The 25,566-nt window shown below is 41.6% G+C and overlaps 1 protein-coding gene and 1 long non-coding RNA gene across 7 annotated transcripts in view; one reads left to right on the top strand and one right to left on the bottom strand.

Moving 5' to 3' along the window:
- Positions 1-8,333, bottom strand: part of Bdnf (brain derived neurotrophic factor) — a 55,165-nt gene extending 46,832 nt beyond the window's left edge. The window contains exon 1 of one of the 4 annotated variants that reach the window (XM_076570249.1): positions 7,796-8,333. In XM_076570249.1, the coding sequence (XP_076426364.1) occupies positions 7,796-7,798 (3 nt within the window). In that variant the 5' untranslated portion in view covers positions 7,799-8,333. Of the gene's footprint in view, positions 1-6,485; positions 6,609-6,733; positions 7,041-7,795 lie in introns of those variants that run through there. The other 3 variants (XM_076570250.1, XM_076570251.1, XM_076570248.1) reach the window with 3 other exon arrangements.
- Positions 8,334-9,385: 1,052 nt separating this feature from the next.
- LOC121829105 (uncharacterized) lies at positions 9,386-23,836 on the top strand. 3 transcript variants are annotated; one of them, XR_006071896.2, is made up of 4 exons: positions 9,386-9,459; positions 15,524-15,684; positions 22,323-22,494; positions 23,722-23,836. It is a non-coding gene; the product is annotated as an uncharacterized LOC121829105 (long non-coding RNA). The 3 variants fall into 3 exon arrangements; XR_006071894.2 differs by having other exon boundaries at positions 9,404-9,471; XR_006071895.2 differs by having other exon boundaries at positions 9,404-9,510.
- Positions 23,837-25,566: the final 1,730 nt, after the last annotated feature.

Genomic DNA, 25,566 nt, shown 5'->3' with positions numbered 1-25,566 from the left:
TACTCCTGGTACTGATACAGATTCTGAGCAGATTTCTAGGTATCACAGCACTTACCACATATTCTGGCACCAAGATCTTAACATTTTCTTCTGCCGTTGGATCCTACTTCCTAGTTTTCAAATAGTATGCCTTCACTCAGAGGTTAAAAACATTGGAAAAGTCATTTCTATTCCCCTAGCAATCCAGAGACATGCCCTTATCGTTTTAAAATATCTCATATAAGTTGCATGTTTCTACTGGCTTCACATTGAATTGTTAATTTGGGGATTACAAATTGCTAAATGGTTAGCTTATAGAAACTTTCTTAAGGTTTATTTTTTAGTTAATACTTTGAAATATATTTTGCCATTTGTCTAAAATAGAATTCAAGAGTGATGTCTGTCATCCCTAGTGCATCAGAAGTTATTTTAAATATGGCATCTTTATAAAAGTCAATAGCTGCCTCATCAAAGGGCAATCATGTCCAGTGTGGGTGGCTGTGCCAATTGTTTTTGAACTACTGTAGCAATCTAGCCCATCCCAGGGAATGGCTTGCAGTCTTTCTACACCCACATTTTTTCTTAATTATCTCCACCAGGCTGAGTTAGCTAAGGACAGATCTATAGCATTTCCTGGATGTCCAAATGCCCACACACCTTCTGCAGGCCTTGAGCTACCAGTTCTCTTTCATGTTTCTCCTGGTTGGTCCATCTAATTATTGATTATCATGTACATATAATGCATTATTTATAAGAACAAGACACTTTCGGCATGCAATATCTTTAATTTTAAAAAGAAGTTACATAAAAAAATACAACACTGATGTCACAAAAAATCATAAAAATTGATAGTAAGGATTCTAACACATCACTCCTTTAAAAATAAATCTGAAGAAATTTAAGGTCATTCTTCTATCATAATCATCATTTTTGAGAAAAATGGTAAATTCAATATCCAGATTCCTCCTATGTGAGTCTCAAATAGGTTGCATTTAAGCTTTTAAAACTGTATTTAGAAAGTACAAAATAGATGGTCCCTAAAATTATAAATTATCCAAGGTTAGGTAGGGTAACTGAAACTCTACTTCCCATGAAGAAATGGGAAATCATTACAGTGCATATCTCCTATAATACTGGGAATGACTCCCAGGATCTCATGCATACCAGGCAAATGTTCTGCCTTTGAACTACCACAGCTGTCTTTCTACTTTCTGTTTTGAGACAGGGTTCCACTAAGTTGCCTGAGTAGACTTTGAATTTACTCAGCAGGCCAGGTAGGCCTTGAACTTGTGATCCTTCTACCTCAGCCTCCTGAGTGTCCATATACCCAACCCAGGCTGTTATCTTGCATATCAATCAAACATGGTACTGAAATTTAGAATTTATCCTGAGAATGTATTTTCTGTTCTACGTGTAAGGAAACAGAAACTAAGTTGACTGACCTTTTAGCTATTAACAATGAGTTGAAGACAAAGCTTCAACTACGGCTTAGAATCTGAGTCACTGTGTTTTCTTGAAGAAGGTACAAATCTAGATGTCTGTACTCTTCAAGGGACCAGACTTTGTCACCAGCCTACAAGTTCCAGCAAGTTAAGGATCATTCAGTCTTGCTCATGGCTGAATCTTCAAATTCTGACACAGTTTGGGACTCACAATTAATTGATATTTAATATGTATGGAATAAAATTACGACTGTTAATTTTCTGCAGAAGGCATACTTTGGGAGCAAATGTCATCATGATCCACTTAAGATATGCAAACACTATCTACCAAGGTAAACAAGTATCCAGGAATCCAAGACCAGGATGAAATTCCAGAGGGTTGAAAGAGAGCAAGCCAGCATGAACTCATGCATCAGATATGGACTGGGCTAAGTGACCTCTGACAAATGTCTGGCCATTAGATTCTATGACTCATGAGTAAAAGTAATGTACTTCTTGGCTTTGGCCTATCTTCTGTGTTTGTTTTTCAAGGGAATTAGTGACTGTGACTTAGCTAGTTTGTCAGCCAAGGGAAGATTCCTGCCTACTTTGAGTCTCCAACTTACAGAGAGGAAAAGAATTTAGGAAGGCAAGGCCATGGGCTGGTTAAAACTTTCCATTAGCTTGACCAAGTTTTGTGAATATTTGTAGATCCTCTTTTTAAAAGTAAATATCAAAATAGGAGAAAATGATACCTAAAATTCCCTCAGAGGCCTTAGTCATGTTTGAGGAGGCACGAATGGACACTAAATATGTATAATCCTTGGCACTGCAGTTTCCTCTGTAAAAGGCCATCCTGATCCCCACTTCATATAGCCCAACAGAAATTAAATGAAGAAAACTGTAATGAGTTGTCAAAACACTTGAAATGCTCTTACTAGGGAGTATGTCTTTGTAGTATTGCACAGTAGTGAAAATAACGTACAGGATTCTTTTACAGTTTTTCAATAAAAAAGAAAAGGGGAGGGAGGGGGAAAGATGAATATTTGCCTAAATTAAAAACAAACAAAAAACTCACCAAGTAGAAATGGAAGCAGAATAATAACCCAATATTTTGACCCATGGTGTCAAATTGGGGGTGGGGGATGATTACTGTTTATAGAACATGTGTCTTTTTCTCAAGAGACACTTGTGAAAGCAACAGCTCTACATTTCCAGATAAAAGATGTAAGACTTTATAGTCTTGAAAATTATACTCACTCTGAAGTCAGAAGGGGAGAGAACATTTTATTGTTTAAAAATTTAATCTTCTCCACTTAAGGCAACCCCTCTACTTCCACAGCACTCAGTAGTGGTAAACGTTCACTGAATGCTAATGTTTATTTTATTATTAAGTACTACACTGTGTTCTTTATGGGGATTACTGTATGTAATTTTAAGAGACTAGCTGCTTGTTAAACCCACTAGAAACACACACACACACACACACACACACACACACACACACACACACACACCACTGACAGATCAGCAGAGAAAAACACTAGCAAAAGAAAGATAATTTGAGATAGTTCTGAGGTAGCAGTTGTAAAATTAAAAAAGGCAACTCATTAAATTATCCATAGAGTGAAAAGAAAGCTACAAAAATAGATATTTTTCTGGCAAGTCAGTGCTGTTCTGAACAAATTTAGTTTTCAGCAGAGTTTTTATATCATATGATATAAGTTCATATTCGTTAGAATCACTTGCATGGTTGGACAAGCTTGCTCTAATTAAAAGCAAAAATTACGTAGAAGAATGTATTCAGTAAGAAAAACTTTCATTTTAACTGACAGATTGTAAGCAATATGACCAAATGAATGCTATCTGAGCAATTTGGACAATGGTCTCAAGATCACAGAAATAAATGGAAAAAACAAAAAACCAAACACCTTTTGTAAGTCACGTTTTAGTTTGAACTGTCTCAATTCAACTTGCTGACTTTTGTGGCTGATTTTCTATTCTGTGGTCACCCAGTATCTTGTATTCTTTCTCTCATTTCTGGTGCTGATACATTGTTTCTTATTAAAGTTTCCTCTAGAGGACAGGCCAGGAAAAGGAAAGTTGCTAAATTCACCACCTTTTCTTATTAAGAATTTAAAGACTTAGTAGGGAAAGTGCAAATGAAAGCAGCTGCTTACACAGGTTGATCCACATCTTTTCAAAGCTTCTTTCCAATTTACACTGATAGATAACTGACAATATTTAGCAAGGCAATTAATCACTTGCTTTTAAAAACCTCCATTTGCTGCCTTGACCATACAGATGAGACGATCTTCTTAATTAGCAAGGACTCTGGTTCAATCAAGTGCAAACTTTGCATGCATAGTGATGTCGACCACTTCTGGAGTGGCAGTTTGCAAAGCTTATTCAGATTTTTTTCCCCCTGTTGTCTTTGTTGTGCTGTGGGTCTTACTATCAATGACACTGGAAAAGATACTGGCAAGATGCATGTATTTTCATCTGATTCAGTATTTATATATTCCACTGAGGGAGTCAGACCAAGGTAAAAATCTCACCTACAGAAATATTCATATGCAAGACCAGGGGCTACAAAAGTAGGCTAGATACTATTAAAATTATAAGGTTAGAATCTCTCTCCCTCTCTTTCTCCCCGCCTCTTCCTCCCTCCCTCTCCACTTACTATTAATCTTCTGACTCCAAAAAGGGCAATTGAAATTTTTACCTTTATGTTAAAGATATCTGATATCTGTGTTAATACATAAAAATAGCTAATACCAGGGGCACCATTCTTAAAGTGACAGTCGAAATCATCTCCCCTTACAAATCAAGGATGCTTGGATGTAAGAGGATGACGTGACACTTTTGAGGCTTATTTAAGTTGTTAAAAAAATCGAGGTTAAAATAATTAGACTGGTAAGTATTTTCCCTCCTTGCCGCCCACAGACATGATACCTACAATTTTCTCGGTTCAACTGTCAGACAAATTGGCAAGTGGACTAAAAACATAATATTCCCTTAACGAAGCGTTTGTCTAAAGCCCTCGTAACTGTATTAGGCAGCCCCAAGTATCGCAAGCAAGGCATGGCGCGGGAGGGAAACTCTGCAATTTAGAATGACAGATGATTTTTTTTCCCTATCCATTAAGCCTCCACGAAATGTCACAATATTTACACCTTGTCCTTAGTGAATTAGATCCAAAGACAGGCAGACATAAAGAAAAAAAATAGAAAGAAAAAAGGAAAAAAGAAAAACAACAACAAAAAAAAACTCCAACCGGTTGCCGCTGGGTTGGGGAAAAAGCAGGCGTTGCACCTTTAAATTCTGTCCCTTGGTTCCCTGTCCCCGGCCCCCCTTCTCAGGATTTTGCAATAAATCTCCCAGTTCTGCGTTCAGCCCTGCAGATCCGTATTTAAAACAGCACCATCTGGGAAGGGTGGGTGGCGATGGTGATGCGGGCGCCTTGGAGTTCCTTTGCAGCACGCTTGGAATTGCATCAGACTGATCCGAAATCCCCCCGTCCCCAAGCCCGGCCCCTCCCGCCACGCTTCCCTCCCGGCCCCTCCCCTCCGCTCCCTTCACGTAGATCTGACTGAGAAAACGCCTGGATCCCGGAACTGTCTGTGCCCCATTCGCTGCAGGCTTGATCCGTAAACCCTGCCCTACGTTCCCTTTGTGTGGCGAACAGCCTATGGGCAGTCATCTGATCCAACTGCCAGTTTTCCCCCCCCCCGCCCCCTAAATTTCCACAATATCCTCGCATCGCCTATGAATTCATCTTTTCCACCTGCGCAGAGTTGGGATTCTTTCCTTCATTAAAAATAATCTTGAGTCTTGAGTTTGAGAAATCGTTTTTCTCCCCCATAACGCCCCTCACCCTCATCCCAAGCCTTATCTGGGGAGGGGTCCGGAGGCAACAAGCCTTGGATAGAAAGCTGCGGCAGGGCAAAGCTCCTGGCCTGAACAAAGGGCCAGGGAAGCAGTGGGAATGAGGGTTATAGGAGTGTGGATAGGTACCCTCACCCCTCCCCCAGGGGCGCGCAAGTCCCTGAACTCCCGGAAGAGAAGCTGGAGGACAGCGCAGCGGCACGCTCGGGGCGCTCTAGGTCTCTCGGGGGCGCAGGCGGGGGCAGGGGAGTTGGAGGAGAAGGCTGGGCGGCTCCCAGCCCGAGTCTAGCTTACCCCCATTCCCTCCATCTCCACTCCCTGCTAGGGTACCAGCCCACCCAGGTGGTGGCGGCAGCTCGGCGGAGAGCCCAGGCCCTCCACCCGAGCCGGTGGACACAACCTCGCCCGGCTAGGCGGTCTGCGCGCCCCGCTGATTGGTGGCTCTGTCCAGCCGCCGCACAGAGCTACGAGTGTTCTCCACCTCCACCAGCCGCCCAGGCCCCCTCCCCGGGCCGCTCCCGGGCTCTTGGATCCAGAAAGGACCTTCCACTTCCCGAGCGGAGGCCCCCCCTTTCCCTGAGTTACCCTGACTGACTCGGACCTGGGCTCAGTGAGGCATCCGGCCCGGCAGGGAGTGGAGCGCAGTCTCAGCGGCTCCCCTTCCCTTGAGAAAGCGGGAGCCCTCCAAGCCAGCGCCGGGAACTCTCGGGGAGGGAATATAGAAAGGGGTAAAAATTTAAAAAAAGAAAAGAATCACCCAAAACATAAAGAACTATCCAGCGAGGATCGCGAGGGCTAAGGAGAGGTAGAAAGAAAATGAGGGAGGGATGGAGGCAGGAGGAGGGGGCGGGGTGGAAGAAGGGGGGCGGGAAGGAGGGAGGGAGGGAGGGGGAAAGAGAGGGAGGCAGGGATACTGAGAGAATGAATCCTCCTCACTAGAGGAGCTGAAATTACCTTGATTCATTTTGTGGGTATTTAGCTAGCCTCCTTCCCTCTTCCCAGCCTCCACCTCCTCTTTCCCACTGCACACTCCCTCCATCGTCGGATTCTAAATGGTACAAAGTCAAATTTTAGGAAATCAAATGTTGTGTAAAAGCTTCATAATTAGTAATGAATCTACTGTACACGCACACACACCACACACAAGCAAAAAGAACGGAAAAGAGGGAGGGGAAGGGGGAATGAGAGAGATCTTACATTTGAATCAGATATTTGCGGTTCCAAGTTAACTAAACTCATTATATCCGCAGGAAGGTTGAGCTTCCCCCTCCTCGATTTGCCTCAGGTTCTCACCTAGGGCAATTTAAACTGGGCAAATACCAAGAAACAGCCCTTTCTCATGCTCTCCCTCCACTTCCTCCGCTCCACTACGCGTCCTTCCCGGAAGATCGAGTATCAAAATAGCTCAAGAATTGGGGATGCAGGGTCCCCGCCCCGGTGCTTACCTTCTTTGCGGCTTACACCACCCCGGTGGCTAGATCCTGGAGATAAACACTTGCATTTCCCAAAGTTAACCCAGTATACCAACCCGGAGCTTGCCAAGAGTCTATTCCAGCCTACACCGCTAGGAAGCCAACTTCAGCGAGCTCAATGAGGGGACCAAACTGGGGCTCGCTCTCCAAACGCTCCGCTTCAAAATCTGACTCTCTCTCCAGCCCCGATCTCAGTGTGAGCCGAACCTCGGAAAAGACGCTTTTTAAGGGCGACACCGGGTTGGCTTGACAGCGAGGAAAAGAATACCTGGATGAAGTACTACCACCTCGGACAAATCCGCTGGCTCTGTCCAAGGTGCTGAATGGACTCTGCTAGCCCGGATCACACACCCGGCGCAGCAGGAGGAAAAGGCTAAAAAAAAAATCTCTAATTAAGTGGTACTTGATATTGCTCTAGTCGGTTTCTTCCACTTCCTTACGTTTTGTCACGTGCGGATGGCTTTGCCAAAGCCATCCTGTTAATAGTTGATCACATGTTGATGAGACCCTTTTCATGTATGAGAGCATTACCCATTTCATTATCGATGATAGGCACTTCTGACTTATTCCTCTCTCCCCCAACTCCACCCCTATCCTCGCCTTAACTCTTAGTCTCTACCCCATTCTTATCCCCTCCACTCCCAACCCCAACCTCTAACAACATTATTGTTTTTAGATGGAAATTAACCCCTTTGCGGATGTCAATTACATGCCCACATATAAATCATACAATATGCTCATGCACCATACAGTAAAGCAAAGAATGGAATACAAGACGGCTGGCAGACAAGCATCAGCTTTGAACAGCCAGTATAACAACCCCCTCCAGTTCCAAGTTTGTTCCACGCAGTTCCACACTGCTGTGTTAAATCTCAAATGATTCCAATTAAAGTTTCAGTGGGTAAAACCCGATTCCCCTGGCCTGAATAGCTGCTGTTCTTTGGCGTGTGAAGTGCTAGGAAGAGCCGTGATATTCCTGTTGTTAGGCAACATGTCAAGATTTTCAATTATAATGCAAGGCTTATTGCTACTCACCATTGTGGCTTTGCTGTCCTGGAGATTCAGTGTCTTAAAATCTCGTCTCCCCAACAGATGCTGGAAGGTAATGTGTCTTGTTTGAAGTCATCATGTGAGAAGTTCGGCTTTGCTCAGTGGATCGCCCACCACTTGGTGTGACTTATGAATCTAATAACCCTTTGCAATATCCGCAAGCTTAAACTCTCAACCACCTTGACGACTACAGAAGACAAAGCAATTGGCATCGATGTTGAAAACCTATAGATTTACGCAAACGCCCTCATTTTGAGAGACACGTTTCCCTTTGAGTTCATACGTGATTCTAATGAATGAGCGAGGTTACCAATGACTGTCCAACGGCTCTGCTATATAGCGGATGTTTCTTGAAGCATCCTTCTCACCGCCTGTCACTGCGTCCTGGCACAGAAAGTTCCCAGAGAAAGTGAGGGAATTTCAGAGTACCCCCATAAAAATATCCAGTCTGCACACCGCTCCTTTGCCCACTCACTGCCCAGGTCACACCTGGGGCTCTGGCAAAGATTAGCTCTGCTCAGGAGATTTCCCTGTCGCCAGGTAGGAAAGCCTTCGCCTTGTCAGGCTAGGGCGGGAAGACCGCTGGGGAACTTGTTGCTTTTCTGCACCAGCCGGCTACCGCTTTAATAAGAATACCCAAAAAAAAAAAAAAAAAAAAAAAAAAAAAAAAAAAAGCGCAGCGGGGAGGGGGTTAGGGGAGGGGGCAACAGCAGCCTCTCTGAGTCGGTTACGTGACCAACACACAGTGACTCCCTTGGTTAAAAAGGAAACTTCTTAGAAAAGTTCGTGCCCCTCCCCCTCCCCCACCATGACTAAGGGTCTCCAGCGGACGTGGTCGTGAGTGACGATCGAATTGGGGGAGGGTGATGGTGTAGCGGGAGTGACTTGTCCTGAGGAACAACTGCGTGCATCGAAGAGCGTAGCAGCCCCGTAACTTTCCCTTTTCCTCTTAGGGACTGATGACTAGGCGAGAGGCACCCGGGCGAGCCACTAGTTGCCCACAGGAACCTGTGTTGTAAGCCGAGCTCTCAAGCGGCTTGAGTTGAATGAAGTTATGACTGCGTTTGCTCTAATGGCTTATGGCTTCTCAAATGCGAGTTAACCGCCCCTGTGTGCAGCTAGGTCCGCCTCGGGAGCCCTGCAGCTCCGAGCCCAGGGGTGAGGGGTATAAGCTGGGGGCGGGGTGGGGGTGGGGAGATCCGCGCCAGACCCTGGGTGGCACGTCGGCTCGGTGTCCTCCCCACCCCCACCCCCGCCCCGGGTGCTGATTTAACCCGGGTACTTCCCGGTAGCCGGGTTGAGAACCAGTGCCCCGCGCTCAAGGAGGTGGGCTTCGGAAGCGAGTACCCGGAGGGGGGCTCTCCCAGGAAACCCCGTGCTGGCCACCACACTTCCACCAGTGACTGCGCAGGCTGGGAAGTGGAGAGGTCACGTGTTGGCGGAAAGTAAGTTGAAAGGAAAGAGATGAACTTCAAGAAGAAGGAGGCACAATAAAACACCCCCCACCCCCCAGTGTGTGTGCGCGTACGCGTGTGCGCGTGTAAAATAAAGAGAAAGGCGGATGCGGTGGGGGAGGGGCGCAGTGGGGGAAGGGCGAGGCACTGGGCTGAGGTCCTGGGCAGAACTCCGGAAATCTCTAGAAATGAGCTGTAAGTCCAGAGGTAACCGCATCCCCCAACGTTGGGAGGCGCTAGCTCCAGGTATTTCTTCACTAGAGCAGTCCTTTGCCTACCCTCGGCTTCCCCTGCGCAGCGGAGCACAGGAACCGAGGATGAATGTAAAACCAGTTGTTATGGAGATGCCGGTAGCTCCGAGGAGCGCGAGTGCACTGGGAAGTCCCCAGACGCTTTTCAGGTTTCGCCGTTTTGGCACCGACACCATGATTTTACTCTTCCTCCCGAGTTCCCAACAGTGGAGCCCACCAACGGCCTAACTGGCCCTGGCTGTGGCGCTATTGACTGCAGGGATGAGACAGCGGCGCCGGCGGCGAGGGGGGGGCGGGGTGGGGAGGGTGTTGCAGAAGATGGTGGAGAGTTCTGAAGTTTTAGACCACCCAGTCCTTTTCAATTTCTAGTTTCTTTATTCCAATCAGATGTGCTGTGTTCGAATGGAATTCGTACTTCCTGGTGTATAAAATCAGAATTACACATAGGATGAGTTAGAAGATTAGCATGCAGTGGCTGCCCCACCAAGAATGCTCTCTTTAGGGACACTAAGCTTTACTTCCTAACTCCTATGGGTTTCTGTTCTTAAAACCGCCGTTGGTACTGGATTATTAGTATTAGTAGTAAGTCCAGCGTTGAGTATCCATATGCACCTCTAGAGAGATGTTTCCAAAATCCACCCAGCCCATCTTCAGCTCCAGCAAACATATGTTTGTACAAAGATTTTCTTCACCTCATAGACTTGCTAGACTCCTGGAGACTTGGGGGTGATCATCATTAAGAGATGACCTTTCACCCATTACAGTCACCAAGGCAACAGCTACCTCCCACTAAAAGAACTGTTCATATTGTTCACAAATGGTCACTTTTTGTCCATCCATGAATTAACCAGCAGATGCTGCCCTAAGACTAGGACCGCTGGCACAAACCATCCTCAGAGGTCTTGGGGTACAAGTTTTGTGGGCAAAGCCAGTTTACTGAGAGTGAAATTCACAAAGGTGTTAGTAACCACCCTTGCCTGTTGGTGAATTCAGACTGGTCTGAAATCTTAGAATGACGTGGGAGAATAAGCTATATGTGAACACACTTATTTCTTATTGTCATATGTCTGACTTTGTCAACTGTTCCTGGCTTCTGTAGGGAATTGCCTTCTCTAACGTATATTTATTTTGAAAATTAATGCTATGTTTTAGAGGTACCCTAAATTGATGGCTTAGGTATTTCTGGATTCAAAACATGAATGAGTGATTAGATTTGAATTGTTTAGACAGCACAGGATTGTATTGAAAATATTTCCAAAGGAATATTTTTCTACCTTCCTTGCTTGTATCTATTACTTAAAAGTAATACAACTTATGGATCAAGATGAGTTATAAAAATTGCTATATAATGAGATTTATTGTAGTGAGTTGTTGAGAAGAGTGAAGAGATAATATTTGACCTACATAAATATGTGATATGTGTTGTATAATGACTACACATGTGTGTATTTTCTTTTCTTGATTTTCCAATGACCTGGGGAGAATTCTCTTCTTTTGGTTTATTATCAGCTCTCCAGGTTTTTACCTGCTCAAACTCACTTATATAATTCCTTCTTGTTTTCCATCTGTAGAAATCCAGTACCCAATACAAGCAAAGATTGCAGTCATTTTATCTGTTAAAATAGATGCCAACCAACCAGTGTACCTGCTACAATTTTAATCTTGGGAGCATTTGTTCCTGCGGTCATGTCATCTTTTCCCACACAAATCTAGTCAGCTGTGATATGAATATCACACATCTCCAAGTTCATCTGACCCCATTCATTTTTAGCAATGATAGGACCATTTCAAAGTAAATGCTAAACAAATGTGTCTGAACTATCACAATCTGAAAATGTAGCCAAATTTAAAGCAAAATATGAACATAACCTAGCAGGAAGGAGTTTTTTTTGGTTTGTTTATATTCACATGGGTCTTCCATCAATGCCACAGTTAAAAGCTTGTCTTATATATTTAAAGATAGGCACAAAAATGAATAAGGACTCCACAGAAGTAGACAGTACAAGAATACAATTGAATAGATGGTTGAGACATCTTAGAATTAGTGGGAAAGGGGAACACAAAACAGAGTGAGAAAGAAATGTTTTTTCCTTAGCAAATTAAGAGATGCTTGGATATCTTTTGAAATATATTGGATTTGAAATGGAAATTTACATCACAATGAAGTGATGGGCTAGGAACTCCTCTAGAGTGTTGATGTAGATGTGGATGAGATAGAGCTCATATTCTTTCCTCCCAAATATTTTCATCAAGTCAATTTGTTTATGTTGATGAGTTCTCTATTTCACCCTGTGTTTGAGGTCTTATTTTTTTCTTTCTCTCTAACTACTACTTTTAATCTTTCCTCTTGTACTTACTCTGTGGCAGATAGAGTGATGAGGGCTACAGAACCATATATTAATAATTCCATAAAGCATCCTTGAATCTCAGAGTTGAGCACTTTGTTAATTACTGTAAGATATTAATAGTGTCCCCTTTCCTTTCCTCAATGTTCCCTTTTCTTATTCATTACTTCAAGATTGCTAGTTATAATCAATGTAGGACAGTGGCCACAGAGAGGCTTTCGATAGCAGCAGAGTTGATGACTTGTAGTCTAAGAAAACAGGTAACAAAAATTTTCTGTTTATGACATAAGAAGTGATTCTGTCCAGGTAGGAAGAAAGATTGGCTCTCTTAGTCACTTCCTGATCCCTAATGGTTCTCCACAGGCAATAGAAGGAGAGGCAGAGAATCACGATGCACAATTTGGAAAGCTTTCTGAAAACAAGAATGGGTAATGATTGCCAAGAACCTGGTGTTGAGCTCATATTTAAAAAGAACTCACAAAATCTTCCATCTACCAAACCTAGTTTAGCTGGAAAGGAAACGATCAGAGCACCAAGGGGGGTGGGGAGGGAGGACACACACACACACACACACACACACACACACACACACACACACACACACACGGTGCGTCAGGGGGTGGGGGGGTGGGGGGTGGGGAGCTCTTTTGGAAACTCATGATTTAGTCTACAATAGCTCTGATATATTCCTCAGCTTGACAACTAAACTTGAGATAGAAGATTTAAATATGACTTAACTCAGTTTCAGAAAACCAGACAACCTCACAGTGAAGCTGAAATAAGACCACTGTGGAATTTGGAGCTTGAGCTGAGTGACTCTTCTTAAAACATCTTACAGGCAAAGATGAATAAAAGTAAATATAAAGAGATGGATCACCAGAGTTAAGATCATGGAAAGGCAAATGAAAATCAGTGAGGAAAATAGACTGAAGGTAATGTGGTGGGCCTAGCAAGAGAGACACTTGAGCTCTCTACTGCCTGCAGTACCTGGAGGGAAGATCTCACAGCTGCTGAACTTCGGTTTTCATAATTTAATATACACACAAATCTCCTTGGTGGCTTGTTAGAAAGCAGATTCTGAATCTGGGATAGGAACCAAGATTTGGCATTTTCAACAAATTTCCAGGTGACAGGGTTGCATTGTTTTGCACAGCTGAGTGCTAAAGCATGTTCTTCCAGGCAATGGTTTCACTCACATTATGGTGTGATTGACAGCTAAGAAACCTCTTAAGTAACTGGAGTGAATGTCATACAGTTAAAAAAAAATCAAGGGGAAAAAACTTGGATTTTTAAACCTTAATTCTGTATTAACTATAGTCTCTAACCCCTCCCTGAACCTATTAATTCTGGAATTGTCTTGATTGTAGTGAACATCAATCCCTTGTAATAAATAGCACTGGCTTAGAGTTTGAATATTTGTCATTTAATATGTACTGGAATAAAAGAAGAATGATATGCTCCGTTTGAGATACACTGAATAAATTGCAGAAGGGAAGAGAAGTTGGAGCAAGCTATTCTAGTCATGTAAAGAGAATTGGTTAGGTCATATGATGAGTCCTGAGCTCATTCTGGGTTTCCTTCTATAAATAGGATATTCTGGAACTAGAGAAGGCAGAGCAGAAGCCAACTAGAATGACAGAGGGACTTGGGGAATTTGCTGAAAGGTTAAAGAAACTAGGTCTGTTTTCCTTTGAAAGGAGAGGAAAGACAGTGTCTCACTAAGGTGATACCACCCTGAAAACAGTGGAAGTAATAGGGTAAGACAAGAGTGCCTTATGGCAGCAAGGATAGAAGGATTCTGGAAAGAAATGAAGAAAGAGAATGGCTGTTGCTTTTCTAAAGGGCCTCAGCAAGTAGTGTTCCTGTTGGCAAAACTCCACTGCTCAGAGATCAGGAAGTAGGAAAAAGACACAGAATGAGGAATTAGCTTTTTTTTTCACTGAGGAAATTTTCAAATGACCATTTATTAATTCTATGGAAACCCTAACTTGAGCATATGGTGAACTTTACCAGTGTTCCCCAGGCTCAAGGACTCTGTTTCTATAACACATCACATTTCTGCCTCATCTCAAAATGGCACTTATTTCTCTTCAGTTCAGCACAGAAATGTGAGTAGCTTCAGTGTACTTTCTCTAAGTGACTTTTCCTTCCATGTGAATCCTGGAAAACAGTCTCTTCTTCACTTGGTAGAAAAGTATCTATCTATATGATGTGTCCTGAGCTCATTCTGGTTTCATATGGTGACTTTACATATGTCTTCCCAGAAGCTCCCTCATGTCTGTGAAGTTCAAAGATGGTAGGACCTTCAGGTAATTCTGGCTGACACCATCCTTTTACATCAGAGAAACAGTGTTTATCGACTTGACCATACTCAGTGCTGTCTGTATGGTATTGAGTATGTAGGCATGCTAGAAACTGAAAATTTCCTGTGAGCTCTCTGGCAAATGTCAGCCATTCTAGGAGTTATCAAAGGACTCTAGTCTTCTGTAAAAATTCATTTTAGCTTTATATTTCTTAGTAGGAAAATCCTCAGAAAGAACTTCTGTAAGCCTCTGCTTTGGGTGGTTTCAGGCTGCTGTGAGTGGTCAGTAATTCAGGAAGCAGGTAGGAGAAAGAGGCGGCTTCCTCAAGTGTCTTCCTAGGATCAAATATCTGAAGGTCATGTACATTCTATTGTCTGTAACTGCCTCCTCCAACCCAGACACCCCAAGACCATGCATCCTTACTCTCATACAGCCTGCTTAACTATACTTCTAAATAAGGATCGGCCTGACCAAAAAAGGGGGGGGGGAATATTCTAAGGGGAAAAACTAGCCAGTATAAAACCCCCAGGGTGCTATGTTGGTTTGCTAATCCATGTAAGAAACCATTCCAAAACTAGTAGCTTACTATGAGCTAGGAATTCTGAATCGGCTTAGCTCAGCATTTCTTGCTGTGGGGGAAGAATGGTGTTCCCTGAAAAAGATGAAGTCAAGGTTTAGCCGAGGCTGCAATCCTGTGGAGATGTGACTGGTGACCCTGTAAAGACTAGCTTAGAGGACTGTAGGTTGAGAGTCTAGGTTGACGTTCACTATGGTTTCCAGGTAGAAAATGACAGACTGAGAGAAAGGAGTATGTCTTGAATGTAAATCAAAAGGAGGCAAGTGAGGGTAGGTATGGGTGTGGGTCTGGAGAGATGGCTTAGCTTGTAAGAGCACTAGCTGTTTTTTTTCCAGAGGACCTGGGTTTGATTCCCAGCACCCACACCCACATGGTGGCTCAGAACCACCTGTAACTTCAGTTTCAGGAAATCTGATGTTCTCTTCTGGCTTCTGCCGACACTAAGCATGTATATATTGCACAGCCATACATGCAGGCAAAACAGCCATACATGCAGGCAAAAAAGGGAGGGGGAGGGGGGAGGAAGAGGGAGAGAGAGAGAAAGAAAGAGAGAGATTGAGAGTGAATTGGGAAGAGAACTTCAGTTAAGGATTGTCTTTATCAGTATGGCTGATGGACATTTCTGCAGTCTTGTCTTAATCAAGTTAGCTTATTTGTGAAGACCCAGCTCACAGTTGGTATCACTATTTCTTAGGGAGGAGATCCTGAACTGTATACAAATGGAAAAAATGAGTTAAACAAAAGCAGGTACGGATGCATGCATTTATTTTTCTCTGCTCTTAGCTTTGAATGTGATGGGACTAGCTATTTGAAGTTCCTGTTTTGAGTTCCCAAACCCAGTGATGGACTGTAACCTGAAATTATAAGACAAATAACAATCCCAAAGGAAGTAAGCAGGAGAAAGAAACAGTTTATTGCAGTGTCTCCTTGGAAACATCTGACAGGTATGTGCTTTCCATTGTACTAACTACCTCTCTTGCCCCAGACAACATGGGACCACAAATTTCCACTTTCGACATCCTGCCTTCCTCTGCTTCTGACTGGCTTATGGGACGTGAGGAGGAGGAGGAGGAGAAGGAGGAGGAGGAGGAGGAGAAGGAGGAGGAGGAGGAGGAGGAGGAGGGCAAAGAAGTTCTGGCATGACCAACTGGATGTTTGAAGAAATCATTTAGGAAGTGGAGAAGAGTGGAGAAAAATCGTATTTGCAAGGTTGGTGAGGAATAGGAGAGATCAAAACTGTCAGTTGTTCACTTCTTACAGCCACGTTAGGAAGCATGAAAATGGGAGCTACCATGTACTGGGCACTGATTTATACCAGGTGCTTTGTTTAGTACCCTACCTATGTGCTTCTGCTTAAACCTCTGACTAACAAACCGTGGATCACAAGGTTTACAACTGATAAAATAAGAAGGAAAAACTCTGGGGTTTTAGCTTCCATAATTCATGATGTTGAACAGTATACCACATAAATCCTTTCTGCCCCATCCTTCTGTTAATTCATGTTTGTTTTGTTGAAATGTGTTTTGTGTTGTGACAGGCCAGTTTCACTTTACTATACTGCATCTTTCCCTCCCCCAACAATAGTGATACATAATAGAAGCTTAGCATAATTTTATTAGATGACTTAGAATTAAATTACTCCTTTTATCTCTGGGAGGATGTGTCTTTTAATCTCATACAGCATGGAAACATAGATTAGAATACAAGGAGAGACTGCAAAAGGAGCATTGAGCACTAATTGTGCTACATTTCCCTAGAGACTTAAATGACTTTTTCTACCCCCTCTATCCTGGAAGGTAGCAGATGCATCCCAGAAGAAGCCTAGACAGATTATAAGCCAATTTCTTTCTAAGATGCAGGTTATTCTTGAAATCCAGGAGCTGCAAATCAAAGATGGGGTATACACTGCAAATTAGGGGGCACTAATGCGGTGACTCAGAGTCCCAGAATGGGTCTATGTTTGCAAATTACTGTGGAGATGTTCTCAACGTCTTGACAGCTCTATGTTAAGGTAGAAACAAGGACATCATATTCTCCAATATTATTGTGATTCAGAGTCTAAATAGTGACCTGCATTCTAGAAATGTCAGCCAAGAAATGGGAAGAATGAATGGCTCAGAGATCCGGGTGTGCTGAGAAGCCCATGACCTCAGTGTCCTATGATAAAAGTGGTTGTAAGAATGCTGAAATTTCTAAAGAAAAGGGGGAAATCTCTAGTCCCTGCATTGAACCTGCCTCTGTTTATTGCTCCCACAATACAAAATATAAATCTTGGGGAAATTGTCCAGTATTTTCTTAGTGGGCCTGCATGGGAAAGAGTTCTCATTCTCACTGCCAAAGGCTGGGTTCTCTAACCCTAGCGAAATATTATTTTTCTCTTTGGGTCTCCCTCCCCACTTAACCTAAAAGCACTAGATTAACATTTATTGTGGAGTAAATTGCTCATCTTTCCACTTCCCACCATCAAAGTCCTAATCTTCAGTGTCTCAGAACATAACCATGTTTAGACCTGGTTTGTAAAAGAGTTTTTAAATTTAAGATGAGGATGTAGTGTGCGAATATCATTTAGTGTTTCTCATAGAAAGAAAAGCTTTAGGGATGTGCATGCACGGTGGAGAGATTCCACAGGACACAGCTAGGGGACAGCCAGGATAGCCATGGGACCACGATAGAGAGAGGCCTCAGAGGACACCAAACCCACAGTGTGTTCTGTCTTGAGAAATATGAGAAAATAGCTTCCTCTTTTTGAAACCAACCCAAGAATGGTCTTTATTTTCACAAATCAGAAAACTCATTGAGATTTCAAACGCTCACATTACTTACCTTCCTATTCCTGTAAACGTTTCCTTCTGTAGCTTTAGTACTGGGATAGACAAGTTGATTGCAACTAGTGTCCTGGAGCTACCGCATGGGGAAGCTGTGAGATTTCATGGAAACGCAGAAGGATGACCTAGGTCTCATCTTCAGTTTGCCCTAAGGTGCTAGGCCTGTGAGTAAAGTGCTCTTGAATCCTCTAGACCAGAGCAGCCGTCAATCATCTAAGTGGCCCCTGTCAATGCCACCTTAAGAGACTTACCTGAATTTGAAATACATGGATGTCTCGGATATAAGATGGTTGTTGATGTCAACCATTATCTTTTGTAGTTTAATAACAGCGGAATAAACACCTTTAAACTGACTTATTGGGTGTTTACAGTCCTATCCGTCCCATGTAGCTGAAGTTTTCTCCAGTCCTGCCTGGCCCACAGTCAGGACAAATCTCTCTCACCTGCCAGCCCTGCAGTCACTCAGACCCAACCAAGTAAACACACAGAGACTTATATTGTTTACAAACTGTATGGCTGTGCAGGCTTCTTGTTATTTAGTTCTTTTATCTTAAATTAACCCATTTTTATTAATCTATACCTTGTCCCATGGCTCGTGGCTCACCAGTATCTTACATGTTGGTACTCATGGAGGCAGCTGGCAGTGTCTCCCTGTTTTTGCCTTCCACTTTTCAGAATTTTCCTCTTTCCTTGTCCCACCTATACTTCTTGTCTGGCTACTGGCCAATCAGTGTTTTATTTATTAATCAATCAGAGCAACATATTTAACATATAGAACATCCCACAGCAGTCCTATATAGGTTCATTTTCATTTCCTTATCTTATGCTAAGTGAGGAAGTAAGCTGCGGATGTCAAGAGACTGGGTACGGCACTGAGACTGGATTCTGGTAAGCTATAGCAAGTTGCTGGCTTTGCTTAAGACCAGTCCCAGTCCCTTGGTGCCTCTGAGTCCTCATTTCTTCATCAGAAAAGCAGGGGAAACCTAACTGTTATGTGGAGTTTTGTGAGGATTTTGGGGTGTTGATTAGATACCATTTTAGAAGGCAGATAGTGAGTGCTCGGTAAGTGGTTGCCACTGTTACTGTAACTTGTAACACAACCACAGGCAATGACGGTGACAAAATTGGGTGAAGTTGTCTGCACCTGGCAGCCATGCTGGGTGAAATTCCCCTACCAAAGCAGGAGCCAAGATACCACCAGGGAGTCCTGTGGCATTCTGGTTTAAGGATTCAATATCTTTTAAATTTGCAGTTACATCTAGCAAAATTAATGTATGCAAAAATATTACAAATGGGAAGCAATGTAACAAAGTGGAAAAGCATATGATTTAATGAACAATTTTGGCTGCAAATAGCTCCAGGCCAAAAATAAATATATAAATAACAGTATGGGCAGTTTTGTACATGTTGACATCCAGTTTTGCCAGCACCATTTGTTGAAGATGCTTTCTTTTTCCATTGTACAATTTTGGCTTCTTTGTCAAAAATCAGGGTCTTCAATTTGATTCCATTGGTCCACATGTCAGTTTTTATGCCAGTACCAACCTGTTTTTATTACTGTAGCTCTATAGTAGAGCTTGAGGTCAGAGATGGTGATGCCTCCAGAGGCTGCTTTATTGTACAGGATTCTTTTAGCTATCCTGGGTTTTTAATTTTTCCATATGAAGTTGAGTATTGTTCTTTTAGGGTCTGTGAAGAATTGTGTTGTGATTTTGATGGGGATTGCACTGAATCTATAGATTGCTTTTGGTAAGATTGCTGCTTTTACTATGTTAATCCAACCTACTCATGAGCATGAGAGATCTTTCCATTTTCTGATATCTTCTTGATTTCTTTCTTCATAGACTTAAAGTTCTTGTCATACAGGTCATTCACTTGCTTAGTTAGAGTTATTCCAAGGTATTTTATATTATTTGTGGCTATTTTAAAGAGTAATGTTTCTCTGATTTCTTTCTCAGCCTGTTTATCATTTGTATATGGGGGGGGCTACTTTTTTTAAAGTTAATCTTGTATCCTGCCACATTACTGAAGGTGTTTATCAGCTATAGGAGTTCCTTGGTAGAATTTTGGGGTCACTTATGTATACTATCATATCGTCTGCAAATAGTGAAAGTTTGACTTCTTCCTTTCCAATTTATATCCCCTTGATCTCCTTCTGTTGTCTTATTGTTCTAGCTAGAACTTCAAGTACTATATTGAATAAATATGGGGAGAGTGGACAGCCTTGTCTTATTCCTGATTTTAGTGGAATTGCTTTGAGTTTCTCTCCATTTAATTTGATGCTGGCTGTTGGTTTGCTGTAAATTGCCCATATTATGTTTTGGTATATTCCTTGTATTCCTGATTTCTCCACGACCTTTATCATGAAGGGGTGTTGGATTTTGCCAAAGGCTTTTTCAGCATCTAATGAGATGATCGTGTGGTTTTTTTTCTTTCAATTTGTTTGTGTGGTGTATTACATTGACAGATTTTTGTATCAACCATCCTTGCATCTCTGGAATGAAGTCTACTTGGTCATGGTGGATAATTTTTTTGATGTGTTCTTGGATTCAGTTTGCCAATATTTTATTGAGTATTTTTTGCATTAATGTTCATTAGGGAGACTGGTATATAATTCTTTTTCTTTGTTGCATCTTTGCGTGGTTTGGATATCAGGGTAACTGTAGTCTCATAAAAAGAGTTTGGTAATGTTCCTTCTGTTTCTATTGTGTGGAACAATTTGAAGAGTATTGGTATTAGCTCTCTTTTGAAAATCTGGTAGAATTCTACACTGAAACCATCTGGTCCTGGGCTTTTTTTAGTTGGGAGACTTTTAATGACTATTTCTATTTAAATTGTTATAGGTTACAGGTCTATTTAAATTGTTTAACTTTGGTATATTGTACCTATTCATAAAATTGTCCATTTCTTTTAGATTTTCCAATTTTGTAGAGTACAGGTTTTTGAAGTATGACATGATGATTCTCTGGATTTCCTTATTGTCTGTTGTTCTGTCTTTATTTTCATTTCTGATTTTGTTAATTTGAATGCTCTCTCTCTGCCTTTCAGTTAGTTTGGATATGGGCTTTTCTAGCTTGTTGATTTTCTCAAAGAACCAACTCTTTGTTTTATTGGTTCTTTTTGTTTCTATTTTATTGATTTCAGCCCTATATTAGATTATTTCCTGACATCTATTCCTCCTGGGTGGGTTAGCTTCTTTTTGTTCTAGAGCTTTCAGGTGTGCTGTTAAATCGCTAGAGTGAGATTGCTCCATCTTCTCTATGTGGACATTTAGCACTATGAATTTTCTCTTAGCACTGCTTTCATAGTGTACTATAAGTTTGGGTATGTTGTATATTCATTTTCACTGAATTCTAGGAAATCTTTATTTTTTTTCTTTATTTCTTCCTTGGCCCATTGGTGATTCAGTTGGGCATTATTCAGTTTCCATGAGATTGTAGGCTTTCTGTAATTTTTGTTGTTGTTGAAATCTAACTTTAAGCCATCTATGGTGGTCTGATAAAATACAGGAGGTTATTCCAACTTTTTTGTATCTGTTGATACTTGCTTTGTGACCGAGTACGTGGTCGATTTTAGAGAATGTTCCACGCAGTGCTGAGAAGAAGGTATATTCTTTTGTGTTAGGATGGAATGGTCTGTAGATATCTATTAAGTCCATTTGAGTCATAATATCTGTTAGTTCTCTTATTTCTCTGTTAAGTTTCTGTTTGGCAGATCTATTTATTGGTGAGAGTGGGGTGTTGAAGTCTCCTACTAGTGTGTGGGATTTGATGTGCAAATTAAGCTTTAGTAATGTTTCCTTTACAAATGTGGCTGCCCTTGTATTTCGGGCATAAATGTTTGAATTGAGACTTCATCTTGGTGGATTTTTCATGTGATGAATATGTAATGTCCTTCCTGATCTCTTTTGATTGATTTTAGTTTAAAGTTTATTTTGTTAGATATTAGGATAGCTACACCAGCTTGCTCCTTAAATCCATTTGATTGGAAAGTCTTTTCTCAGCCTTTCACTCCGAGGTAGTGTCTGTCTTTGAAGTTGAGGTGTGTTTCTTGTGTGCAGCAGAAGGGTAGATCCTGTTTTTGTATCCATTCTGTTAGCCTGTGTCTTTTTATAGTTGAATTGAGTCCATTGATATTAAGGAATATTAATGACCAGTGATTGTTAATTCCTGTTGTCTTTTGGTGGTAGTGCTGTGTGTTCCCCTTCTTTAGTATTTGTTGTTTTCACTTAGGTATTTTTGATAGGGATAGAAAGCCGACTAATAAACTCAGCCTTCTGAAAGAATAACTTGGGTTCATATTAGTTTCTCCAGACAGGGTAACAGCTTTTAGAAAGCAAAGACCCGTTGGGGTTGGGGATTCGGTTCAGTGGTAGTATGTTTGCCTAGCCCTGCATTTGATACTCAGCTCTGGAAAGAAAGAGAGAGGGAGGGTGGATGGAAGGAACAAAGGAAGGAAAAACCAAGCATCATTCATCACATTAATCATAAATTTCCAGAATTTGAGCAAAGGGTTGAGTATAGAAAATACAGTAATAATAGTTAGCTAATTAAATTAACTTGAGGGGTGTGTGGACTTGGGAATACAAAAGGGAGCATGAAACAACAGAGTTCTTTTTTTTTTTTTTTTTTACTTTGTGATGTTTTATGCCTCAGTTTTCTTCTGCGAAACAGAAGTCAGAGCTATTGATCTCTAGGATTAGAGTTCTGAACCTGACATGTGTGAACTAATCAACATCTCCCACTTTGCATTCTCAGGGTGCAGGTTTTATACCTGGAACTAAGGTGAAATCCAATCCCAAGGCCCCCTGTTCATTAAAAAGGCCCACAGCATTGCTTAGAAGTGTCAGAAGCTGGCTTGACTGAATTCTAGCAGGGATAATTGCATTCCAACTGCCTCAGGTTCCATTGTATTCGTCAATTCAATAAGGTAAGCTTTGCTCCTTGTCCCAAATTATCTTGAAAGACTGTCCTTGGCTGTTAAACAGAGTTGTCACCTCATTTGTAAGCCATCTTGTTCCTTCTTTGGTAGGGCTATGTAAATTTGCTGAGGTTTAATAATAATTTTAACCAGTTAAGACACTTAGATTTCAGGTAATTCCCATGAAAAAAAGTCTGGTCCTGCATGCTCAGTTCCGAAAGTCTTCTAGGATATTATTTGCTCTTCAGTGCTGAAGGCAGTCATTTTGAATAGCATGAGGATTTCATTAGAGTCATCCATTCCTATGCTCATGGAAGGGAAGTGAAATGAGATGAGAATTCAAACTCTCCTTTGTGTAGAAACATGGACTTGGTTCTAGAAATTTCCAGGGGTAATACATGTTGTTTAGTCAGTTAAGTAAATATAGCTTCCATTGGGTTAGGTGTTGATTCAGGCATTCCACAGCTGCCATCATAACCTTGCAATATAATAAAGGAATGAAAACACATGAGGAAGGTTCCTGGAAACTGAGGTGGCTCCAGAATTTTGGTTTGACTATGAAGGCATTTATTTGTTTGTTTCTGTCTTTGTTGTGAAATGCAGTAACTGTGCCCTCACATTCAGTTCCTGTAAGATATCTTCATCCTGTGCAAGCATGTGTTTTCTCTTGAGGAGGTAATTTAACATGTTTTATCGGGACTCATTTTATTTGAAACTGCTATAATAAGTCTGCATCTAATCATTCTTCTTGGTTATAATAGCATCCTTAGCCTCACAATGATGGAGTTTTCTCCACTTCTTTGATATCGGTGCTGATTGCCATCTATTGTCATACTTGAGCCTGGAATTGGAATAAGTTCCTTCCTCTATCGGCAGCTCTTAACTAAAGTGAAGTTGTGAACACAGTGACACCAAATCAAACCCAAACTTGAAGTCTAAGATAATCTTGCTTAATAGCAGAGGGTCTCTTCTGTTATACAGACATGGTTTACTCATTCCTCCCACCACCTAATGTTTCCTGAGCACGTCCTCTAATTAAGGATTGGGGATCAGCAGACTGTTGTGTTAGATGTGGCCCTTTCCACTTAATAACTTATATCTAAAGTTAACATGAGTGAGGATGGAACATGTAATAAAGAATAATGGTTAAAGAAATACAAAGTAAAAGTCTGTAGGAAGTTTTAATTTTATCTGAAATCTCCTCTCTGAAAAATATATCCACTTTTCTAATTTTAGAGGATTCCTAGATCCCCTAGACTCCTCCATAACAGCTAGAACCACAGCTGGATGTTTAGATAAAGCGGATAAAACACTGAAGTTCCCACACAGAACATGTGAGGTGCTACTGGTAAGTTTGTCCATGTAATCATATTGACCTAGCCCCAGGGCTTTACACATTACTCACGTGTCACCCAAGGCAGGAGATTATTTTTAAATGGTCAGACAGCAGGTCTTAAGCTTGCTGTCTTTCTGAGTCAGAATCTTGTCTTGTGACCACTTTGTGGATGGTTAGCCAGTCTTCGAATTGCATGTCCTTTCAGTCATTTTGATCTGATTTAAGGAACTGTCAATATCCTTTAGAAAAAGACTAAAGACAAGGCTATCACATGGTACTTGTACAACCTCTAAGCAAACTCTGTTCACGAATGTTTCACTTGTGTACTACTCTGATAAGCCTAGCAACGTGATTTTGGCAAAATTAATAACCATGGGTAGCAATGAGTTAGAGTGAGTGACTATAGGTGAATTCTAGAGCAATACAGGTTCTATTGGCAAAGAAAGGCAACTCAACATCTCTGCTGTCATACGTTATGAGAGGGTAAGAAGTAAGTGTGTGTGCGTGTGTGTATGTGTAACATAATATTTGATTTTAATATCTGAGTCTCTTCCATGTGCAAAGGAAAGAATTTGACAGTCCATTTATGGAAAGACTTCTAGTAAATGTGTGTAGCAGGAATTGTTAGAAGGTCTTATTAATAAAAACAAACCCAGAGCCAGGTATTGGGGTGAACGCTGAAAGATCAGAGAAGCAGAACCATTCACAGCTAACCTTGCCTCGCCAGTTCCTCAGCTGATCTCGTTTCTTCAATCTGGAAGCCTCCGTATCCTCATCCAAATGGATCTCAGCTGAACTGCTGTTCAAAAGCCTAAAAGCTTATCAGGCTCTAGTTCCTGGTTTTCACACCTTCTATACCTTTCTGCTTCCTGCCCTCACTTCCTGTGTGTCACCATGCCTGACTGTTTCCAGTGGGCTTTGAACTCACGGAGATCCAGATGGATCTCTGCCTCCAGAATGCTAGGATTAAAGGTGTGTGTGTGCCACCATTTTCTGGCCTTTATATCTAGTGGCTGTTCTGTTCTCTGACCCCAGATAAGTTTATTAGGGTGCACAATATTTTGTGGAACACAGTATCACCACATTTGGTTGAATACCAAAACTACCACATTTGTATAAAGAAGCTAGCAGAAGGATTGCAAATATCCTTAAAATCCACCACACTTCTCTGTAACTGGATTAAATGAATATACACTCTTCTTCTAAGGAAGTCAAAGATGCATTCTCTCTTTTCCTGAAGACATTTCTTCCTAGTGCATTTGGAAAGCACATGTATAAATACTCTTCTTCCTTGCTCCCATATTATATATTTCTCAATGAACATGCTGCACTGTCAATATAGCCTTGTGTTCAATCTTTTAACACCTCTTAAAGCTTTGGAAACTTCTTCATAATCTGAATGGTACTGATCATCAAAATTCACTTGCCATCATAAATCTAGGGGAGAGAGAGGTATCTTTGGCATCAGGAAGACCATAGCCATCAATAAAAATGAGTGTTTCTAAAATATTTGCTATATGTTAAGCAAAGTTCTCACCAATATATTATCATAGCAGTGTCCTACAGATGAAAAAACTACCTAAAGAGATCCTATTTAGGATCTCCCTATGAAAAGCAAAGAATTATTTTGAAAGCAAGTCACTATTCTTGGATTAATCTCTTTGATAAGATCAACTGCTTATTGAATTTTCTTTGTGTACCACACTCCTAAGAAGAGAAAAGGGCTCAATATCAATTGCTTCTCT

Source organism: Peromyscus maniculatus, chromosome 4 (genome assembly GCF_049852395.1).
Source record: "Peromyscus maniculatus bairdii isolate BWxNUB_F1_BW_parent chromosome 4, HU_Pman_BW_mat_3.1, whole genome shotgun sequence".
Lineage (NCBI taxonomy): Eukaryota > Metazoa > Chordata > Mammalia > Rodentia > Cricetidae > Peromyscus > Peromyscus maniculatus.
Note: the sequence above shows the minus strand (reverse complement) of the source record. Positions and strands in the feature narration are given on the sequence as shown.